Source organism: Macrobrachium rosenbergii, chromosome 8, assembly GCF_040412425.1.
Source record: "Macrobrachium rosenbergii isolate ZJJX-2024 chromosome 8, ASM4041242v1, whole genome shotgun sequence".
Lineage (NCBI taxonomy): Eukaryota > Metazoa > Arthropoda > Malacostraca > Decapoda > Palaemonidae > Macrobrachium > Macrobrachium rosenbergii.
In genome coordinates, this window is record NC_089748.1 from 15,014,601 (window position 1) to 15,033,619 (window position 19,019).

Consider the following 19,019-nt stretch of genomic DNA (forward strand, 5'->3'; position numbering starts at 1 on the left):
CTTTCAAAATCTTTCCAGAAAACTTTTACAATCTCTTAATTCATTTTTGCCTTTTTTTTTTTTATCCAGAAATACATTTTTTCTTTAATAATGCTTCTTTGGTGATGGGTTGTGTATAAAGTTAATTGATTTAAGTTTATCTTAGTAGTGCTTTTCCTTGGGTGGTCCTCCTAGTGTCTTACTGCTACACTTACTGGCATATTTGAGTTTTATATGTAAACCATATATTTTTTTGAACTAATTTTTGTTCATTTTGTTGCCTATACTGTTTGATGTAGGTTTGATTAGCCGCTGATGTATTTATTGCATTGCTGTTTCTATGTTTAAAATTATATCCTGTTTGGTGTACAGTAAATAATTTATTGTGCATTTATTGCTTATACACCTGTACACATTCTACATTTAATGCTTATACACCTGTACACATTCTACATTTAATGTACTTGCATTAGTTTTTTGTTATTCCTTTTATGTACTTGCATTATTTTTTTGTTATCCTCTTAGTATCTTTGCACTACAACTTCAATTGCTTCCTTGCATATTTGCTGACTAAATTACTATAATTAGTTAAATTTTGCCGAGTCAAGAGTTTTTAAATTTTTTGTTTTCTCACAAAAACCCTTTATGTTATGATTGCCTGAATGTGTCAGCTCCACTTCCAGACATTATAAAAGAATCCACCCTTGCAATCTCTCTTCTTATGTGAGCTGCCTTTTGCCATGTATCATAATTTTCACAATTTAAAAATTTTGGGGGCTAAATAAGTGATGTAAGAATCAAATTTTTACCAGTGCGGGAGGTGCCTTGTTACTCACTTTTCTTTGAGCATATGATAACCACCTTTTAATGAATTTAGGCATTTTAGCTTGCCAGAACAGTTTTATTTGGTAGTTATTCTCCTAAGTAATTGGTATTTGGTTAAATTTTTGTCTTCAAAGTACTTCCAGTACTCTGCTTTTTCCTTAATTTTTTTTTGCTTTTTATAGTGTATCTTTATTTTTTGTTTAATGATGTTCCCATTTCCAAGTTCATGGAAAGTTGCCTTAGCATCCGGTAATTCCAAGCATAACAGATTTGTATGGGTTGCTGTTTGGATATTAATTAACAATTTTTGCGAGTAATATTTTAGTAACTTTAAATACAGTTTGACAAGATAGCATTGTAGTTAATCTATATTATGGCTCAATGTAATTGGACAGACAATGCCATAACTCAAGTAATGTTGAAAAAGACCCTCATTAACCATGAAAGCACTTGTAGGAAGCAGCTATGTAAGCCTAATTTGACATGCTGTATTTATAAAAGACAGCCTGAATGGTGTTTTACATTGTAGCAGGAAGTGACTCACAGCATAGTCACTCACGTGACAAACTACAATTGCTGAGGTGCCCTTGCTCAGGTGCTACGCTGATATATAAGTGACTGCTCTGTTTTGTCATGGAAAGTATCAAGGTCAAAGGACAAACCAAGCTGTTCTGCCTCTTCATGTATATTGGGAACCACAGTTAAGAACTGCATGACTGTATCTTCTCCTTTAGATGGAGTGCAGACTGCAATGCACTCCTATACCTCAGCTATTCATGCTTCTATGAGCTGTGGTGAGACATGTTTATAGACTTATGTACTTGTTGTATTATGAGACATGTGTTATGGATGGAGCATGCAGTGTGCCATCCCCTACATGAGACCACCAATACCTCACCTCACTGTTTTATACCTCTGGCAGCGTGTGCGCCTTTTTAGCCTCGGATGGAGAGCTTGCCTCATTACTGTTGTCACAGCTTGATAAAGTTGACTGCTTCACAGGAGCAAGACTCACTACATATATTGGAATTATGGTAATTTAATTGAACAGTAACATTTTATTTTGTTTAAATCTTCTCTCATTCTTGTATTATGGATATTTTTTTGATTTGTAATTTGTTAGGAAATGAATATTAAAGTCATCTGGTAAATAGTCCAGATTTTGTTTGTTCATCTACAGAACAAACCATATGTCTTTACGTATGGGGAAAAATCTCAATGTGCAGCTGGATCCGGTTAAAAATAGAACAAGGTTTGGTGGCATGAGTGTATCAGCCAATGGCGGGGGGAGAGAGAGCAGGCAAAGCCTGACTTCTTCTCCCCTTCTTGTATGCTGTAAATTGCTAGTTACTTCTCTTAAACCACCTTTGAGCAAGACCTGCACTGCTCATTCTAGCATAGAAGCCAGTTTATTACGCACTTCCTGTTCTTTCAACACCTTGGTGTTCTGGTTTTTTCATTCTGTTTGGTTTGTGTGATTCAGGGATATATTGTGATTATCTGTGTGTATTTGCATTCAAGATGCAAACCCATGAATCATTTAAGAAAGCTTTGCCCCAGAGGAAATGTCCTGGGGTAGGTAACAACCCATGCTTTCATTATCTTTCCTCTCTTGATACTGATCCTCATTCGACTTGTAGTAGATGCAGACCAATGATTGCAATGTAAGTAACCCTGTTCGAGTGTCATGATTGGTCTGCGAAGCAATGGAAGCTGTTTTGGTAAGAAATACAAGAGGAAATTGGCTATTCAGTCATGGGAAGGCTTTGTGCCTCCGATGGTGTCGGATGCTGTCATTCCTTCTTGTTCTTTCTCTCCTTTACCAGATTTGCCTCATTGCATCTTCTTGTCGGGAAGATTTTACTCCTCGTTCTTCTATTGCTTCATCTGCAGAAAGTTCGGGGAAGGTTCTGGGATATCTTGTGATAGATTTAGATCTCCGTCTTCATCATTGTCTTCTCATTCATCTTCTTCATTGTTTGTTTGTTTGTTCCATCCCACAAAGGCGTTGGAGGAGGGACTTCATGGTCCCTCCTTGCAAGATCATCCACAGGCCCTCTTTGGATTTGAGCTCCATTTCTCCTTCGTCTGAGGGCATGGCCACCGTCCATCTCCTACAGTTGTTTCTAGGTAGGCCAATCATGGCTGTACCATCGCCTCCAAGTTTATTCCTGATTCGTCTCCAGCTGCCTCTCCGGGGTTACATGCCATTACAGATGGCCATGTGTCTGTCAATGTTCACGGCTGCATCATCTACTTTAGCTTCTGATAAGCGTCGCCCAGTTCCCTGATTCTTGTGCGGCAACGCATTCTGCAAGAGATGTCTCCTCTAAGAGCCATAAATCTATGGATCGGGCTCCTCCTCAAGAAGTGGCAGCCATTTTACCTCCTTCCGCTTGTACTGCTCAAGAAATGAGGGTCAAGATCACGGCCGTTAGGAAAAAGACAAGGCAAGCCATAAAGAAGTTGACATCACACCTGTGGGAATGTTCTCATGGTCGGGACTGTTCCTCTCCTAGGACAAGTAATTCACAGTCTCGTTTGCGCGGCCTTGACCATTCTCCATGTAACGAGAGTCCTTTACGGTCACAGAATCAACCACGGCCATCTTCTCCTTTAACACACAGTACACGATCTTGTTCTCGCCACCGGGACCACTACCAAAACAGAGTCCCTTCTTGTTCTTTAGAATGGTACTTACCCAAATTGTTAGACCCTGACCGATCTTATGCTCCTGTAGTGAATAATGATGCACAGGATGCCACTGATTTGGTCAACAGGCTGGATCGAGAATCTCGTGGCACATGTAGAAGTTGTGGACCAATGAGTCAGCAGAAGAGTCTGTGGCTACCAGTTCAGATTATCCTTCGGTTCTTGAAGTCCTTGTGGGGCCCAAGAAAAAAACGAAGGCATCGTTGGGGTTGTCATGTTCTAACCATGCTGACTGTGTCCTTGACCAAGTGAACTCTCTCATCTCTGGAAGGGACAACTCTCTTCAATCTAGTAGTCATTTAAGTTGCTCCCTCCTACTATTCCACGACAGATGTTTTTACATAACCCCTAACATTGCTTTACAATCGAGGCAAGTGGATCCGGACCTAATTTGCCTAGGCCTTGGTCTTTTAAATCAAATTCGGGCAGAGAGCACCTCCTTCTTGCACCAAGAGTCAGGTACAGTGGAACTAACCACTTTTACACCATTCCAGGCAGTCTTGTGGCTTGATCTGTTGTCAATGACAGTTGGCAAAATTTCTTCAGCCACCATATCTAGCAACAGTGAGGAGAGTGCCTCCTTTCTTAGACTGTTGCAGTCTGGTGGCAAGACTATTTCATATCTGCTCACCTAACAGCAAACATGTGGACTAACTGGTTGTTAAAGAGAGGAGATGCTGTTCTCTCCAAGATTAATGTTTTTGGCCTGGATTCTACCTTGGCACTGAGGAATGGAACAATACTAGGATTTTGTGACAAAGTTGAGGCTGCAGTGGACAGACAAAGAGCGGACAGTAATGACCGTCTTAGAAAGGCTGCTCCTTCATGTGCCAATGTATCTTGACCTAGGTCTTGGGCTGCCGCTTACCCTTCACCTAAGAGATCTCAAGCCACGACGGGTCCTCGTAGAGGCCATCAACCTTCGCCTGCTCCTGCTACGAAGGTAATTCAGCAGTGTCCCTTTCAGCCCTATCCTACCAGACCTGGGAGAGGAGGCAGAGGCTTAGGCAGAGGCTAGAGGTGGAAAACACTAGGGAGGGTGCCCCTCCCCACTCGTTGCCATTGGTGGAGGGGGCCTGGTGAGCCATTGGGCAACTTGGCAACAGCACAGAGTGGAGACCTAGGTAGTACATGTTCCACAGGTGGGATATCTACTCCCCTTCGAGTTTCCTGCTCCTCTCTCTGACTGTCCATTCTATCAAAGAACATATGTTCAAGGCTCTCTGAAGAGTCTGGCTATCCAAGAAGTAAAGGTAATGATGGAAAAAGGAGCTGTGGAGGTTGAAGGGTCGATCCCCAGGTTTTTACAGCCGGATCTTTCTAGTGGCAAAGGCATCAAGGGCTTGGAGACCAGTCATAGCCTGTCTTTCCTGAACCTTTTCATCAGGAAACTCGGTTCAAGATGGAAACGTCCCGCAAAGTTCAAGGAGTCTTCAGGAAATCTGACTTTATGCTGATGATGGACCTGAAGGATGCTTACTTCCAGATTCCAAACCATCGGTCATCTTGCAAGTTCCTTTGCTTCATTCTGGGAGAGACAGTGTACCAGTTCAAGGTCCTTTGCTTTGACCTCTACTGCCTCACAGGTGTTCATGAGTGTTCACCCTGGTTTCGGTCTGGGCTCATTCATGTGGGATATGCATCTTGAGATACCTTGACGACTGGCTGGTCCTGGCGAGTTCAGGTAATGTTGATCCAAGACAGAGACCGTCTACTACAATTTTGTCAGAGCTTAGGGATAGTGATAAATTTGGAGAAGTCAAATCTCATGCCCAGCCAAAGAACACTGTACCTAGGCATGCTAATAGACACAGCAGCAGCGAGGGCGTTTCCATCAGATCCATGCATCGAGAAGTTCAAGACCATTGTGCAATCCTCCCTTTCCAGACAAAAATAACCAGCATGTCAGTAGCAGATCGTTCTATGTCACTTGTTGTCCCTGGAAAAGTCCACCTTTGATCCCTTCTATGGAGATTGAAAGAGTTTTGGTCCCTATCAAAAGTCTCCCTTCTTCAGAGTTCCTCTTTCAAAGGAAGTGAGACAGGACTTGGCATGGTGGCTGGACGACAGGAACCTGACCATAGGGGTGCCCCCTCACTCTCCTAGTTCCTCGTTGGAAGGGTCGGTATAGTTCTCGGCTAGCACTCTGCTGGGCCTGTGTTCAAGTCTCCTGCCACCTAATGAAGAATTAGAGGAATTTATTTCTGGTGACAAATTAATTTCTCGCTATAATGTGGTTCAGATTCCACAATAAGCTGTAGGTCCCATTGCTAGGTAACCAATTGGTTCTCAGCCACATAAAATAAGTCAATCCTTCGGGCCAGCCCTAGGAGAGCTGTTAATCAGCTCAGTGGTCTGGTTAAACTAAGGTATACTTAACTTTTTCCTCCTCCTCCGGAGATTCTTTTTCTCAGAAGCCTTGAACAAGGGTTGGGGGGCACACTTGGAAGATCTGACTTCAGGGGTGTGGGATCACCAAGACCAAGACAAGCAGCTTTACATCAACGTCCTGGAACTAAAGGTATTTTTCTTAGCCCTTTAGGAGTTTCAGGAGCAGGTGATGGGGCACTGGGTTTCTAATGTCTGACAATACCACGGTGGTGGCTTATGCTAACAAACGTGGAACCGGTGGATCTTTCAGCCAGATACATTCCAGGCAAGAGGAATGTAGTGGCAGACGAGCTGAGTCATCAGGGTCAAGTGTTGGGGACAGAGTGGTCACTGTACCCGAGGAAGTGGAAAGTTTGTTCCATCTTTGGGAAGGCCAATGATCGATGACCTGATACAACAAGAAACTGGGGAGGTTTTGTTGGGGTCAGTTCCAGAGTGGGCTGCGGCAGAAGACTCTTGACAACATCCTTTGGACAATCTGGACATTTACACCTTTAATCCCTTTTGCCCGATTCATCAGGTAATCGGTAGGGTAATGATCTCTCAGAACCCCGACCCTGGTGGCTCCATTGTGGCCACAAGCCGAGTGGTACACTATATCTCAACCTGCTGGCTCTGCTGACAGAGGCACCGAGAGAGATTCCCCCTTGGCACAACCTCCTTTGCCAACCACTATCCGGTATCTCCTGCAAATGAGAGGCTTATCTCACAGAGCAGCAACAGAGATGTCTGGCTACCTCTACAGCCACGTACCAGGGGAAATGGGCCGTCTACTGTGATTGGTGTCACCAATGGGGTTTCTTTCTGGTTGGAATTTCTATTTAGCAAGTAACTGACTTGCTCGAATTCCTCTGTAGGGAGAAGCTTCTTTGTGTGTCTGCCATTAATGGTTACAGGGCTGCTCCAGAAGTTCTGAGCTTAATAGGTAGACCTTTCCTCCTCATGGGAGATATCTGTGCTCCTCAGAAGTTTTGAACAGTCCTATACCCAAAGAAAACTTAAGCATCCTAACTGGGATTTGACCCTGGTCCTTAGCAGCCTCACTTGTGCACCATACAGGAGTTTGACCTTCAAGACTGTTTTCTTACTGGCCTTAGCCTCAACGAAAAGTAAGAGTTTGAACTTCATGGCCTCCCTTTTAATGTCAAACACTCAGGGGTTGGGGGTCCGTCAAAGCCTTCAGGAATTTGTCCTGGAATTCATAGCTAAGACTCAAAATCCTTCAGTTCCTGATGACAGATTGAAGTCCTTTTCAATCTCCTCCTGAAAGATTTTGTTGATAATGATCCAGAGGGGTTACTTTTTATGTCCTGTTAGGGTTCTGCAAAGCTATCTAAGAAGGACTTGACATCTCAGGCCTGAGTGTCAAAGACATTTTGTTAGCACGGGCTGAACACAAAGAAGTGTCCAACATCATCTCCCTTTGGCTATGTGAAGTAATTAGACAAGGATACAGTAATGCTTCAATGCAGTTGCCAATACAGTGCATGTAAAGAGTTCATGACATTAGGGGCTTTGGTCCTTCCATCGCTTTCAGAAAGAATCTGTTGGTTCATAGGGTACTGAAGGCTGGTAGGTGGGTTTGTCAAATGACCTTCACCACCTCCTACCTACGGGACATTGCCCATAGGTCCTTGGACGCTTTTTCCTTGGGTCTGGTGGTGGCTGCTCAAGTTATGTAGCTCAAGTGTCCCTAGCAGGACAGGTTGTATCTTGCCTAAGATGTTGGTTGTGAAAGTGAGTGAATGGGATGACTGGCTTTCTTCCTTTCCTTTTCTTCTTCTCTTCTGGGGGGCTGGAGAGAAATTGAGCCTTCATTTGCTGGATCTGGCTAGATACAGGTGAGTGAGCATCCATTCTATTTTCTATATGATTGTCCTACAAAATACAAATTCTAGAAATAGAAGCAAGTCCTACCTTCTCTCTTACAAGGCGAGAGAGGGATTGACAATAAAACAAGGTTGTTAGCTACCCTAGGTTTTGTTGTCTCCGACAACTACAGGTTCTTTTCTTCCTAAACAATGTACAACGCAGTTCCCGTTGTGTCGAAGCCCGATGTTGAGTTGCCTTTCACTTAACAGATCAGAGGCATACAACTACTTCCCATGCCCTACCAATTTACCAGCAGTGAGCCCAGGTGAGCCGAACCACCAGTTTATTCTAAAGCTTACTTTATCCTCCCACCAAAAGTAAGTCTCCCCCTACATAAAGACATAGGGTTTGTACCATATATGAACAGATGACAAGTTTTTAATCCGTTTGTATTTTTCATAATTAACAAACCTGAGGTCTTTACATAAATGGCCCACCTCAAGCCACCCCTCATACAGTTAGTTACCTGGGCTGGAAGATAACTGGCAATTCACGGTGTACAAGGAGGAGAGAAGAGGCCAGGCTCTGCCTACTTTCTCCCCCCCCATTCGCCGATACACTCATGCCACCAAACCTTGTTCTAGAAATTTTTAACCAGATCCAGCTGTGCTTTGCAATTTTCCCCATATGTAAAGACCTCAGGGTTGTTAGTTATGAAAAGTACAAATTGATGAAAAATTCTATAATTTGTGTAAGATTATGGGAAGTTCTTTAGGTTTAGTTATTTGTCCAATGGAGGAGCTTTAGCTGTAGTGAAATTGCATAAACCTTTTTAATGAGTTAGGTAGATTAGTTGGAAATTCTTGGAAAATGTCATATCAAGTTTGTTATTCATACATTGTTCTGTAAGATTGTGGTGGTGGTCATGGAAAGAATGTCTGCATATTTTCAGGACATGTACCATGTACCACTAATCTACTCTGGCACTGTTGCAGTGCTTATTTAAAGTTTTTGTTTAGCCATATCTTATATGACTTTTGTCTCATCTTGATTTGCAAGTTAGGAACATCATGATTATGATTCCAAACGAGTGTGTCTGTTTTATATTTCCCAGTTAATATAATTCCCTTTCCTGCTTTATTGAACAAGTAAGGGGGTATGAGTAAGTATTTATGAAGTATTATTGCTACTCTCATGCACATGGTCCTGGTATTGCTGTAACGTATCTTAACCCCCAGTAATTTCCGTATTGGTTACATAGTATTATGCATGGATATGCCAAACCTACCATGAAACTATTATTCACTAACTGATCAATTATATTCTCTATTGATTAGATTATATTTAGCATTAATATGCCAGACCTCCTGTAAAATTATTCACTGTAACAGTGATCATTTATATAACATACCTAGTGTTAACTAGGATTTTTTTTCAATGGTTTGTAAAAAGTACATTGTACAATGGTTTGCTGTAAAATTACTGAACTGAATCAGAAAATTTAAAAAATTTATCATATATAACTGCATTAAGTTCAATTTTTTCCCTCAGATTGCTGCAGCCAGTCGCATAGAGGGCATAAGAGCATCCACAATTTTAACCTTATTACATTACGTTCAGAAACGGCAACAGAAGTACTCATCGTAATCAAAATGTGTACACCATTTTAGGTTTGAGTAATTTACTTTACTATATATCACTTGCTATATTTATTGTAGAAATACAGTAACCAAAATAAAGTTTCTAAAATGCTTTTCAAACTAAAGTATCCTTAAGGAAGCCACGATATAATCAAATGACAGGTCATAGCTACAAATGTATTCATACTTACAAAGACTGCCACTGCTATTATCCTTCATAATTTTATAATTTCCAAATTCAACTGCTTTAAATACAACTGGAAGACTTCAGCTACTACAAGTAAGCTATATACAGTGCAGTCACTGCACAGGTACTGCAGCTTATGCCTATTACCTTAAAATTAATAGGAATTTCCATTGCCTCAAAATTTCGGTGGTTAAGTAACATATTACCAACATAGCAGTTTGAATTCTATTAAATCTTTTTACTAAAATTTATAAAAAAATGCTTATAACAAACTAACTGAATGCTTACAACAAACTACCTACAGTTTTTCATTTACAAAACTGACAATATGAAAGGCTAATTCCTCACCCTTATCTTCCTGAAGAAAGTGACCAGCCCCTACAATAGTTTTGCACACTGCGTGAGGTAAGAGTCGCTTAAAAGTTTGTTCTTGGCCCCTGGTGATAGGATCTTTGTCAGAAAACATTATCAGAACAGGTTTTTCCCATTCACTAGATAAATAATCACGAGTAACTTGCATGTCAGCAGCTACTGCATCCTGTGATGTTAGAGGGACTAGAAGCGGCCATTTGGCAGCACCACTTTTGAAAACAGAAGATGGGAACGGGGCGTCATAGGCTCCTAACACTGCTGGTTCAGGATTCAATAGACCTAACTTCAACAATGAATACACTGGTAATGAAGTTCCAAGTAACTCTGCAAAGCTACGCCATAGTAAAAATGGAGTAGCTCTATATATGTTATTGATAGAAAGCCCAATACCAGCTGGCAACCCTGTGTTCATGATTACCAGCCTTGAAAATATGTTAGGGTTATCTTTCACAACTGAGAGGCCTACAAGGCCACCCCAGTCTTGGCATACCAGAGTAATACCCTTAATACTGATGTAGTCCAAGAACAACCTAAGAGTCATGGTATGCATGTTATGAGTATAATTTTCCATGTCCACATACTTATCAGACTTCCCAAACCCAATGAAATCTAGAGCTATAACTCTATAGCCAGCTTCCACAAAAACTGGAACCATGTGCCTATACAGGAAGGACCAGCTTGGTTCACCGTGAAGACACAAGATAACTTCCTTTGCATCTCTGGGCCCTGTGAAAACAAAATTAATATTAATGTACCATGACATTGAAAAGAAATTCCCTCACAAATATAACAAACACTACCACTAAAACCATACATACATACCATACTTTAATATTAATGTACCAGGGCAAGGAAAAAAAATTCCCTCAAATATACTGTACTCTACTACTAAAACCATACATACATACCATAGGCACCTACAAACTGTATTACATCTGTAAAGAAAAAAATTCCAAAGAATTAACTTATACTGTACAGTACTTAAGAGGAAACTCCATTATTCGTTTGTTCTGCATCAGGAGACATTGTTTTGTACGAGTGTATTTCACTTAAAATCATGAGCCCCGCCCCAAATGTTTTAAAATGGGTGCTTTCAAGTGTCAAAATAATTCTAATATTCTGCAAGAAAGTCAATCATGAACAAATCCAGGGTAGAGCAAGAGGAAGAAAATGTTAATATATACCAAACCTAAGCTTAATATTTTAAGCTTTTCAAATGGTTTTCAGGGGAAATTATTTTTTCCCCCTAATGACAAATGAAGTACAGTAGTCCTACTGACCTAGAAAATTTTCATGTACTGTATTATGTAATTAAAACTTTCCTAATATAGTTAACCATACAACAGCTGTTCAGTCAAACCATAGAGCAGCAGTTCAATCATTGTTTACAGTGTGGGTTTTGTTTATTGTGTCTTGTTTATGAGGATAATATGTACACCAAAATCTGAAGACCACCTGAATGCACTAATGAATTAATTCAGTTTAATAGGAATCAGTAACAAAGGAAACTGAAATCTCTTAAGCCACAAGTTATCACAGCAGAGATTGTTTTAACTCAGGATGGAACAAAACTTAAAACATTTTTACACCTTTTACTTTTGATTATGTTAAGACATGAAATGGGTTCAAGAGTTCTCTCTGCTTCTGGTATTATAACTAAACTGCTTTGAAGATGAAGGAATTGTTATATACCCAGGCAGTCCCCAGTTATCAGCGGGGGTTCTGTTCTTGTCAGGACTGAAAATCGCCAAACCGAAAACCGGCGATAATAGCTCCACTCCCGGTTATTGGCACCGACAACCAGGGTTTTTGTGCACTGATAAGTGGGGATCGGCACTGAAAATCCAGTTATCGTTGTTGCTAGACAAGTGGCGTAAAACCAGATTGCTGATAACCGGGGACTCTACTAAAGCCTGATGGCTGGGAATTTGAAATCATAGCAAAGATACTAGAGTATTGTGACCTGAATGAACTTTGCATTTTGAGAGGCAGCATTTATGCAAGTTGTGATGAAAATAACACCTCAATAGGCTGATGAAAAATTTATGAAAGAATTAAGAGGTGAACAAGCTGGTATAACATGAGTTTCACATATCAAATATTTGGGTTTAAGGTTGTGCAGCAGAGTACTGAATGCAAAAATTGCAGTTCTGGGATAATTTGAATTTTCCCAAGATACAGTAGCCAGAAGAAACCTGAATGTATCCTCAGTAAAAGTTTGGTTGCACTATACTTTAGTGGCATATTAGCAAAGGGGGTGGGGCTACCAACCACTCATTCTCAATGGTCATCATCCCTTATTTCCTTCAGCAACAGGGAGAAAGCACAAATTTGCCCTCTGACAGTATCCAATAGTGTGGTTTCCATACCGACTGAGCAGTTTATTCAGTGAAGAGAGAGAGATGATTAGTCTCCAGCTGCTGGTAAAGATCATCAGGAAAAGCATATCACAGAAGCCTGGAGAGAAAATGATTCAGCATTGTCTAATCTCTACAGACCAAGTAAAAAATGTGGATCTTTAAGAATTGATGGGAATGGAACTGGTCAAAGAGAAAGAGGAGGGTGTGCCCTAGAACAAGTAAAAAATATGGATCTTTTAAGGAATTGATGAGAATGGGATTGGTCATGGAGAAAGAGGAGGTTGTGCCCTAGCTATTCTGGTCTCTACCCTGTTGCCCAAAGGCATGACAAGCATCACCTAATTAGGCATTTGGAGAATCTGCCATCCTCACCTGTCATTACACTTGCCTCACTTTCAGGCTGAAGCTAGAGAGGAAAAACAAAGCTAGGAAGGCTCCTGGTTTCCACAAGAAGAAAGCCAAGTGCCGTCAGGCTTAACATCTTTGCTGGGCACTATCCAGCCCGAGCATAGCCTCTTTGGACTGTGCACAAGGCGGAAAAGAGCAGACACTATCTGGCAGGCAGAGGACTGTCACTGAAGGTTTGATGGCAAGTCCAGTGTGTTGCCCTCAGAGAACACGAACAGAACTCACATAGATCTCTTCCTCTTCAACCTATACTTCTACTGAGCAGGTAACAAGGCAAATATACACCTCAATTTATTCACACCACAATCAAAAGAGAAGCTAGTCATCAAAATTGAGTCAGGAGTGTATTTAATCCTTCAACAACAGCAATAGTCTTGATAGAAGTCCAGCAGCACTTAAGTGGTCTTTGTGGCGTATGCCGGCGGCGTTCGTGAGCGGTGCAGCCAAGTGTTTTAAGTGGGTTTTTATCCCATTTAGTCCATTGCTTGTTTGTTAACCTGCTTATCATTATCATATATTTTGTTAACCATCTAACTAATGAGTTAAATTTTTTTAGCTTCTGTGGCTGGCCCACCTTTGGCTTTTTAGTCATAGGTGTATCCATCTAAAAGACAAGGTTGCACCCTAGTAGAAACAAATCTTCTCTAGAAATGGCACTATAAAATTCAATTACAAGAAGTAAGGAAAATTTTTTTTTAACAGAAATAAGAGACTTCCACTGAATGAATATTAAGGAAGTTTTATGTTTTTTACCATTTCGGTCGAGTTTATGTTATGCTACAACCATGAGCTATTTTCTGTTGTATTCTACATGAAATTGCGCACATTTTCAGTATAAAAATTTATGTAACGACTAATGTAAAACGATGCAAACATTACAACAACATGACGAAAGAATTTCAGAGATGTTGTGCAGACGAAGAAAAAATTTTTTTTCAGAATTCACCATAAATCGAAATATTGTTATGAATTAAATTTAAATGCAAAGTTAACCTGTTGTGAGTGTAAAAATTAATAAAACAGTGCAAACAGTAAATAGTCAGGAAAAAGTTTTTTTTCACCTTAGTTTGCCCTTCATGGATTTTTTTAAGGAAGAGTGTATAGTTCATATTAGGATTTTGAAGTTAATAATTTTAGATTTATTTCTATAAAAATATTCAATATAATACAAAATACGGTATAGACTGTCTGAAAAATATGAAAAATCACTAGCCTTCCCCAAGCATATTTCTCCACCAATGACACCAGTAAGACTCAAATGTCCACTCCATACTCTAATCCAACAGAATGTACCCTGAAGGGGGTAGAACCATCAATGCCCCTCATGTGACAGTCAGCATTACTCATCTAAAAGACGTTCACTGTAGAAACAAATCATCTCTTGATGGCTATTCAATTACAAGAAGGCTACAACCCCTTTCATTCCTTTTAATGTAAAACTCTGTTCATATTCTCTTTCTGCCAGTGTTAAATTAATTGGAGTAAATTTTATTTTCACCTTAGTTTGCCCTTCTTAAGTTAGAGTGTATTAGTTCTAACAATTGTTTCATAGATTTATTTCTATAAAAAGGGTTTACTCCTGTTACACTGAAAAATATGAAAAAAACTTCTTAATTTCCTTTTCAGTGCTGAATGACCTCCACAGGTACCCAGGGGTTTGGCCATCAATGCCCCTCATGTGACAGGCTCAGGCGTTCACTGCAGCATTTTATATTCCATTCCATTCCAATTCTCTTTCTGCTATTTTACTTACACCTTTCTTAATGGAATGTTACACTTCTTAAAACTTCTTAATTTTTTTTCAGTGCTTAATTTCCTTTTCAGAATTTGAATGACCAAGGTTCCACAAAGAGCTATGGCCTAAATTTTATATTCCATTCATTCCAACAGAATGGAATGAAATACTGAAATGGAAAGCTTGGGTCATTCAAGTGAAATGGAAATTGGGAGTAAAAAGCTTTGAAAGGTGTAACAGGAGGAAAAACCTCGCAGTTGCACTTTGGAACAGATGTTGAGAGAGAGGTTGGATAACAAGATGGAAGAAAGAGAATATGAATGGAGGTATGGTAAAAGGAATGAAAGGGGTTGGAGCTAGGGACTGAAGGAATGCTGCAATGAACCTCAAGTAATGCCTACAGTGCACCACGTGAGGTCACTGACGGCACTAGCCCCCTGCAGGGATTCCGACAGAATGGCACTAACATGATTATGGTGGCTAAAGTTAAAGCTGAACCCACGTGACAGGACCAAAAAACAATGCACGAATGCAACCATCTTAGCTCCAATCATCTTGGTGGGGAAACCAGACAGAATGCAAGAGTCCTATCCCCAGAAACAAGCCCACCCCAGCAATCCATGGGTCTGTTTTAAGAGCTAGTCTCACCCCTGAAATATCAATTTCATTCCAACCTCAACAGTGGTAGCTGTTCTTGATGATCAAGAACAGTGAAGAGAAAACAGTTAAGAGGTTGGATAGCAAGTAGTAAAAAAGCTAACCAAACCTGAAAGAGGCTGAAGTAATAGAAAAAGTACAGACATTTAGATTTGAACTGGAGGAAAAGAGAAACACTGTTCAAGAGCCCCAAGCTTGTCACATCTACAACATTAAGACATCTGACCCAGTGACAAGGCATTCTCTTAATGCAAGGGTCACTGTAGGCAATAACCATGATAATTTATATCTTGAGAAATCTAGGACTATAAACAGGCAACATGCAGTTACTCTCAGCTACTTCCGCAGCATAGTTAAAAGTTTGGTTACAAAATGTTGTTTTGCAGTGAATGTATTTACATGTTGATTAGTAACAGTCAATTTCTAATTATATAGTACATAATTTTTAGACTATTACTTTACCTTCATTCCACTACTATCCACATGGAGATCTCTGAAGGAAGGTGGTTCTGTTTTCATTATTCTCCTGACACCAGTCAGTTGGTTAATAAGCACCATTGCCTTGTAAGAATTATCACAAAGTGCAACTGTGACTGTAGAACTAACTATTTCACATTATATCTGCATGCCTCAAACACTTTATTGTATGCTTGTTGAAGGATATCCATGCAACCCATTTATTAAAATCTTGGAAATTCATTCTGATTTCATTTACTATACAAAATATTTGTATTAGTGAAACAATTATTTGAACTGGGAGTCCAGTCACCTGCAAAATATTTAAGTTTCTCTGCACTAATTTTCATCAGGGCATTTTTAAGCCCAGTGGCAGACATTTCATTTTTGCCTGTTTGGCCACCAGATAAAAGGTTGGGGATACCAGTACATATGCCTGGGATATTTATAAAGCAGGCCTCCCAGCAGCCCATGGGAAAAAAAAAAAAGAAAAAAAAGGAGGAGATAATCTTTAAAGTACAGTAGGAGAGCCACATGGATATAATGTGATATTTCAAATGCAACATTTTAAGCATTTAAATGCATACATGGAGTGCCACGTGGATATAAGATATTTCAAATGCAACATTTTAAGCATTTAAATGCATACATTTAGGAGTGCCACGTGCATATAATGTGATATTTCAAATGCAACATTTTAAGCATTTAAATGCACACAGGTAGTAACGTTTAAAATTCATTATCAAAGAAAAACCAATTGGTACAAGCAAGCAGGTGTTACTTGCTCCATAATATCAGACTTTTCTGAAGGGGGAAACCCCAACAAGGCCCACCATGACCAACCTAGTAACAAGATGTATTTTTCTAGCTTTTTCTATTTGACAACTAATTATGAAGCAAAATTTACTAGGCCCTTGCATTTGGTTTCACCCTTTTTATTAATTTATTTAAATAGATTCAATTATGCAACATTATCCACTTCAGATTTTCAGTGAAAAGCCTCTGACAAGCATGCAATAATATTTAAGTACATGCAAACAAGAAGGTATAATCAATCAGACTAATAGTTACAAAAATAGTGTGTGCATATAATGAGCTCCACAATACATTAACATCTCAAACTAAATTACTACAATAATTTGTCAGTCACTGATAATGACTATCACTCAAGTTTTTTTCCTTCTTGTTTATCTCAAACTAAATTTCATCAATAACTTTTGTTCAGTCAGACGGTTGAGCTTGGAATGACGGAGTTCAATTCCGCGGCCACTCAAATTTTTTTCTTGTTTATTTCTCCTTCTTGTCTACAGAAGCAATTTCGTTCTGACCAATTGGTTCTTAGCCACGTAAAAGTTCATCAGATCCTTTCAGCCCTAGGAGAGCCAACTTAAGGCACTCCGACTCTAAAAGAACCCGAGCAGCAGCTACTTCTGCAGGATTGATTTTCTTGACTGTGCATGCTTTCTTCAATCTCTGATTGGCTTCATTCACAGGTTTTGTCATGTTTCAATCTCATCTTGCTGCAACTTTTGTTTTTTCCGTAGGTCTGCCTCCTCCTCTTGTTTCCTCTTGAGTTTTAGGCTGCTTTTCCTTTGTTTTTCTTCATTCTTCTGTTATTCTTCTTTAGCTTTCCTTTCTGCATCTTTCATGACTTTGTAATTGCTGTGCACACTTTGAAATGCACAGATGATACTGGCAGTGACTGGCACTTTGCTCGCTCCTCCTTAGTCCTGCACTGTGCGTAGACTATTTATGGATCTCTCATTCAGGCAACTACTACTGGCTGTGACGAAAATCTTGTCCATGGCTCAATGTCAATGCTGCCTTGACAAGTTTTCCAAGAGTTGGATATCTGGGGATACCTACACTGGCGACATTGCTTAGAATATTTCCCCAATAAAAATCAACTCACTTCCATCTGATGCAGTGTCCATTTGGGCTGTCATACTCATCTATAAATGACTCCTCTGTAACTACTTCATTTGCATACTACTGCCACTCTTGCATAAGGTTATCATGCTCCGATAGGGGCACAATTCTCGACATTACACAAGCCACTTCTTTGACAGACTTTTCAGAAGACTTCTCTCTTCTCATCAGTGGATGAAAGCACTGCAAATGGTGAAGCAGGGCTATTCAGTGGTAGCCTGTCAACCAAGTACTTTGCCACTACAGTCATGAACTTATGAGATTCATGTCTGAAAATGTTAATTTCACTTTGCTTCAGCTTTGAATCAAACATTACTTTCTTGGTTTCTTCTCCCACTTCCAAGATAACCTGATGTTTACAAAGATAACCTGATGTGACTTTTCCAAAGACATCAGGTTGTCTAAGTTTGAGAGACTGATCTTACAAAAAGCAAAAAAAAAAAACATCACTAATAATGTGGTTAATCAACAAATACATAACCAAATGTGTTTCTGCATTCATTCAACACACTTCAGTATTCTTATATCTATTCAGTTATAAACAATGATTTTTTTTAATCCTTTCCAACTTTTTAGAAGGCATTTCCTAAAAAAAGTAGGACTAAGTAAGAGGTGGTCTGAAAAAGTAAGAAAAGTAGGAGCACTAGGAAGCCTGAAATTAAAACCAGAGAGAGAGAGAGAGAGAGAGAGAGAGAGAGAGAGAGAGAGAGAGAGTCCACATCCTGATTTTGGGTTGTCTAACTTTACTAGCTTTAAATATACCAAAGAGGGAACTTTGAAAAATAAGGACTATTTACATGACTGTTATAAGTACACAAGAAAACCTCCATCGAAGATGCTACAGCTGCCTGATGCAGTGCTCTATGAAGGAGGAAGTCTGCAGGGTCAGAATTTTGAGTATAACTACAAACACATCAGGAACCTTGGACTTCAGTACAAGCTATCACTGATCAATTTGTCCTCTTTATAGTTCCATACAGTATGGAGCTAGTGCAGCTACTCATTAAATTTACCATAAAAGTATCTGCAGTCACCATACAACCCCACTGTGTACATCCATTGTTCATTGAGCCTTTTGAGCCCTCACCAGTGGCACCTGTTACTAGATGTTCTCCATCAATTCTTGATAGCTACTAGTAAAAAACAAGAACTCCAGAAAACCAGAACTTCTTTAATGAGAAAAAGAGAACGGTGATGTCGAAGTTTAGGTTATATAAAAAAGAAAGCAATTAAAGCATATCTTCTTTCATTACACAAATGCCATAGCCCACCCTTTCCCAACCCAGGGGTCGCCAAGCACTCGAGTCCCAACATCAAAAAATATGAATTCCCCATCGAGAAGTTTTCAGCATATGCTATATTTCTATGTTGCCATAATTATAGAGTATATTACTGCTTACTGTGCATAAAAATTTTTTCTTGGGTATTATAATTTTAATGCAAATGTCCTAACTACCAATACTGTCAAGACATTTATAATCATCTTTGCTGGCTTCATAAATCTACTCATGTATATTATATACTGTACAGAAAATGTGTGAATCAGGGTTTGCTTC

The 19,019-nt window shown here is 39.7% G+C and overlaps 2 protein-coding genes across 7 annotated transcripts in view; one reads left to right on the top strand and one right to left on the bottom strand.

Moving 5' to 3' along the window:
- LOC136840615 (protein MTO1 homolog, mitochondrial) overlaps positions 1 to 9,479 on the top strand; it is a 109,255-nt gene extending 99,776 nt beyond the window's left edge. For 2 of the 3 annotated variants that reach the window (XM_067107321.1, XM_067107322.1), the window contains exon 14: positions 9,271 to 9,479. In XM_067107321.1, coding sequence (XP_066963422.1) covers positions 9,271 to 9,366 — 96 coding nt within the window. In that variant the 3' untranslated portion in view covers positions 9,367 to 9,479. Of the gene's footprint in view, positions 1 to 1,726; positions 1,839 to 9,270 lie in introns of all 3 variants that reach the window. The other variant, XR_010853665.1, reaches the window with a different exon arrangement.
- LOC136840618 (haloalkane dehalogenase-like) overlaps positions 9,410 to 19,019 on the bottom strand; it is a 33,276-nt gene continuing 23,666 nt past the window's right edge. For all 4 annotated transcript variants that reach the window (XM_067107326.1, XM_067107327.1, XM_067107328.1 and 1 more), the window contains exon 3: positions 9,410 to 10,644. In XM_067107326.1, the coding sequence (XP_066963427.1) occupies positions 9,845 to 10,644 (800 nt within the window). In that variant the 3' untranslated portion in view covers positions 9,410 to 9,844. The remainder of the gene's footprint in view (positions 10,645 to 19,019) is intronic.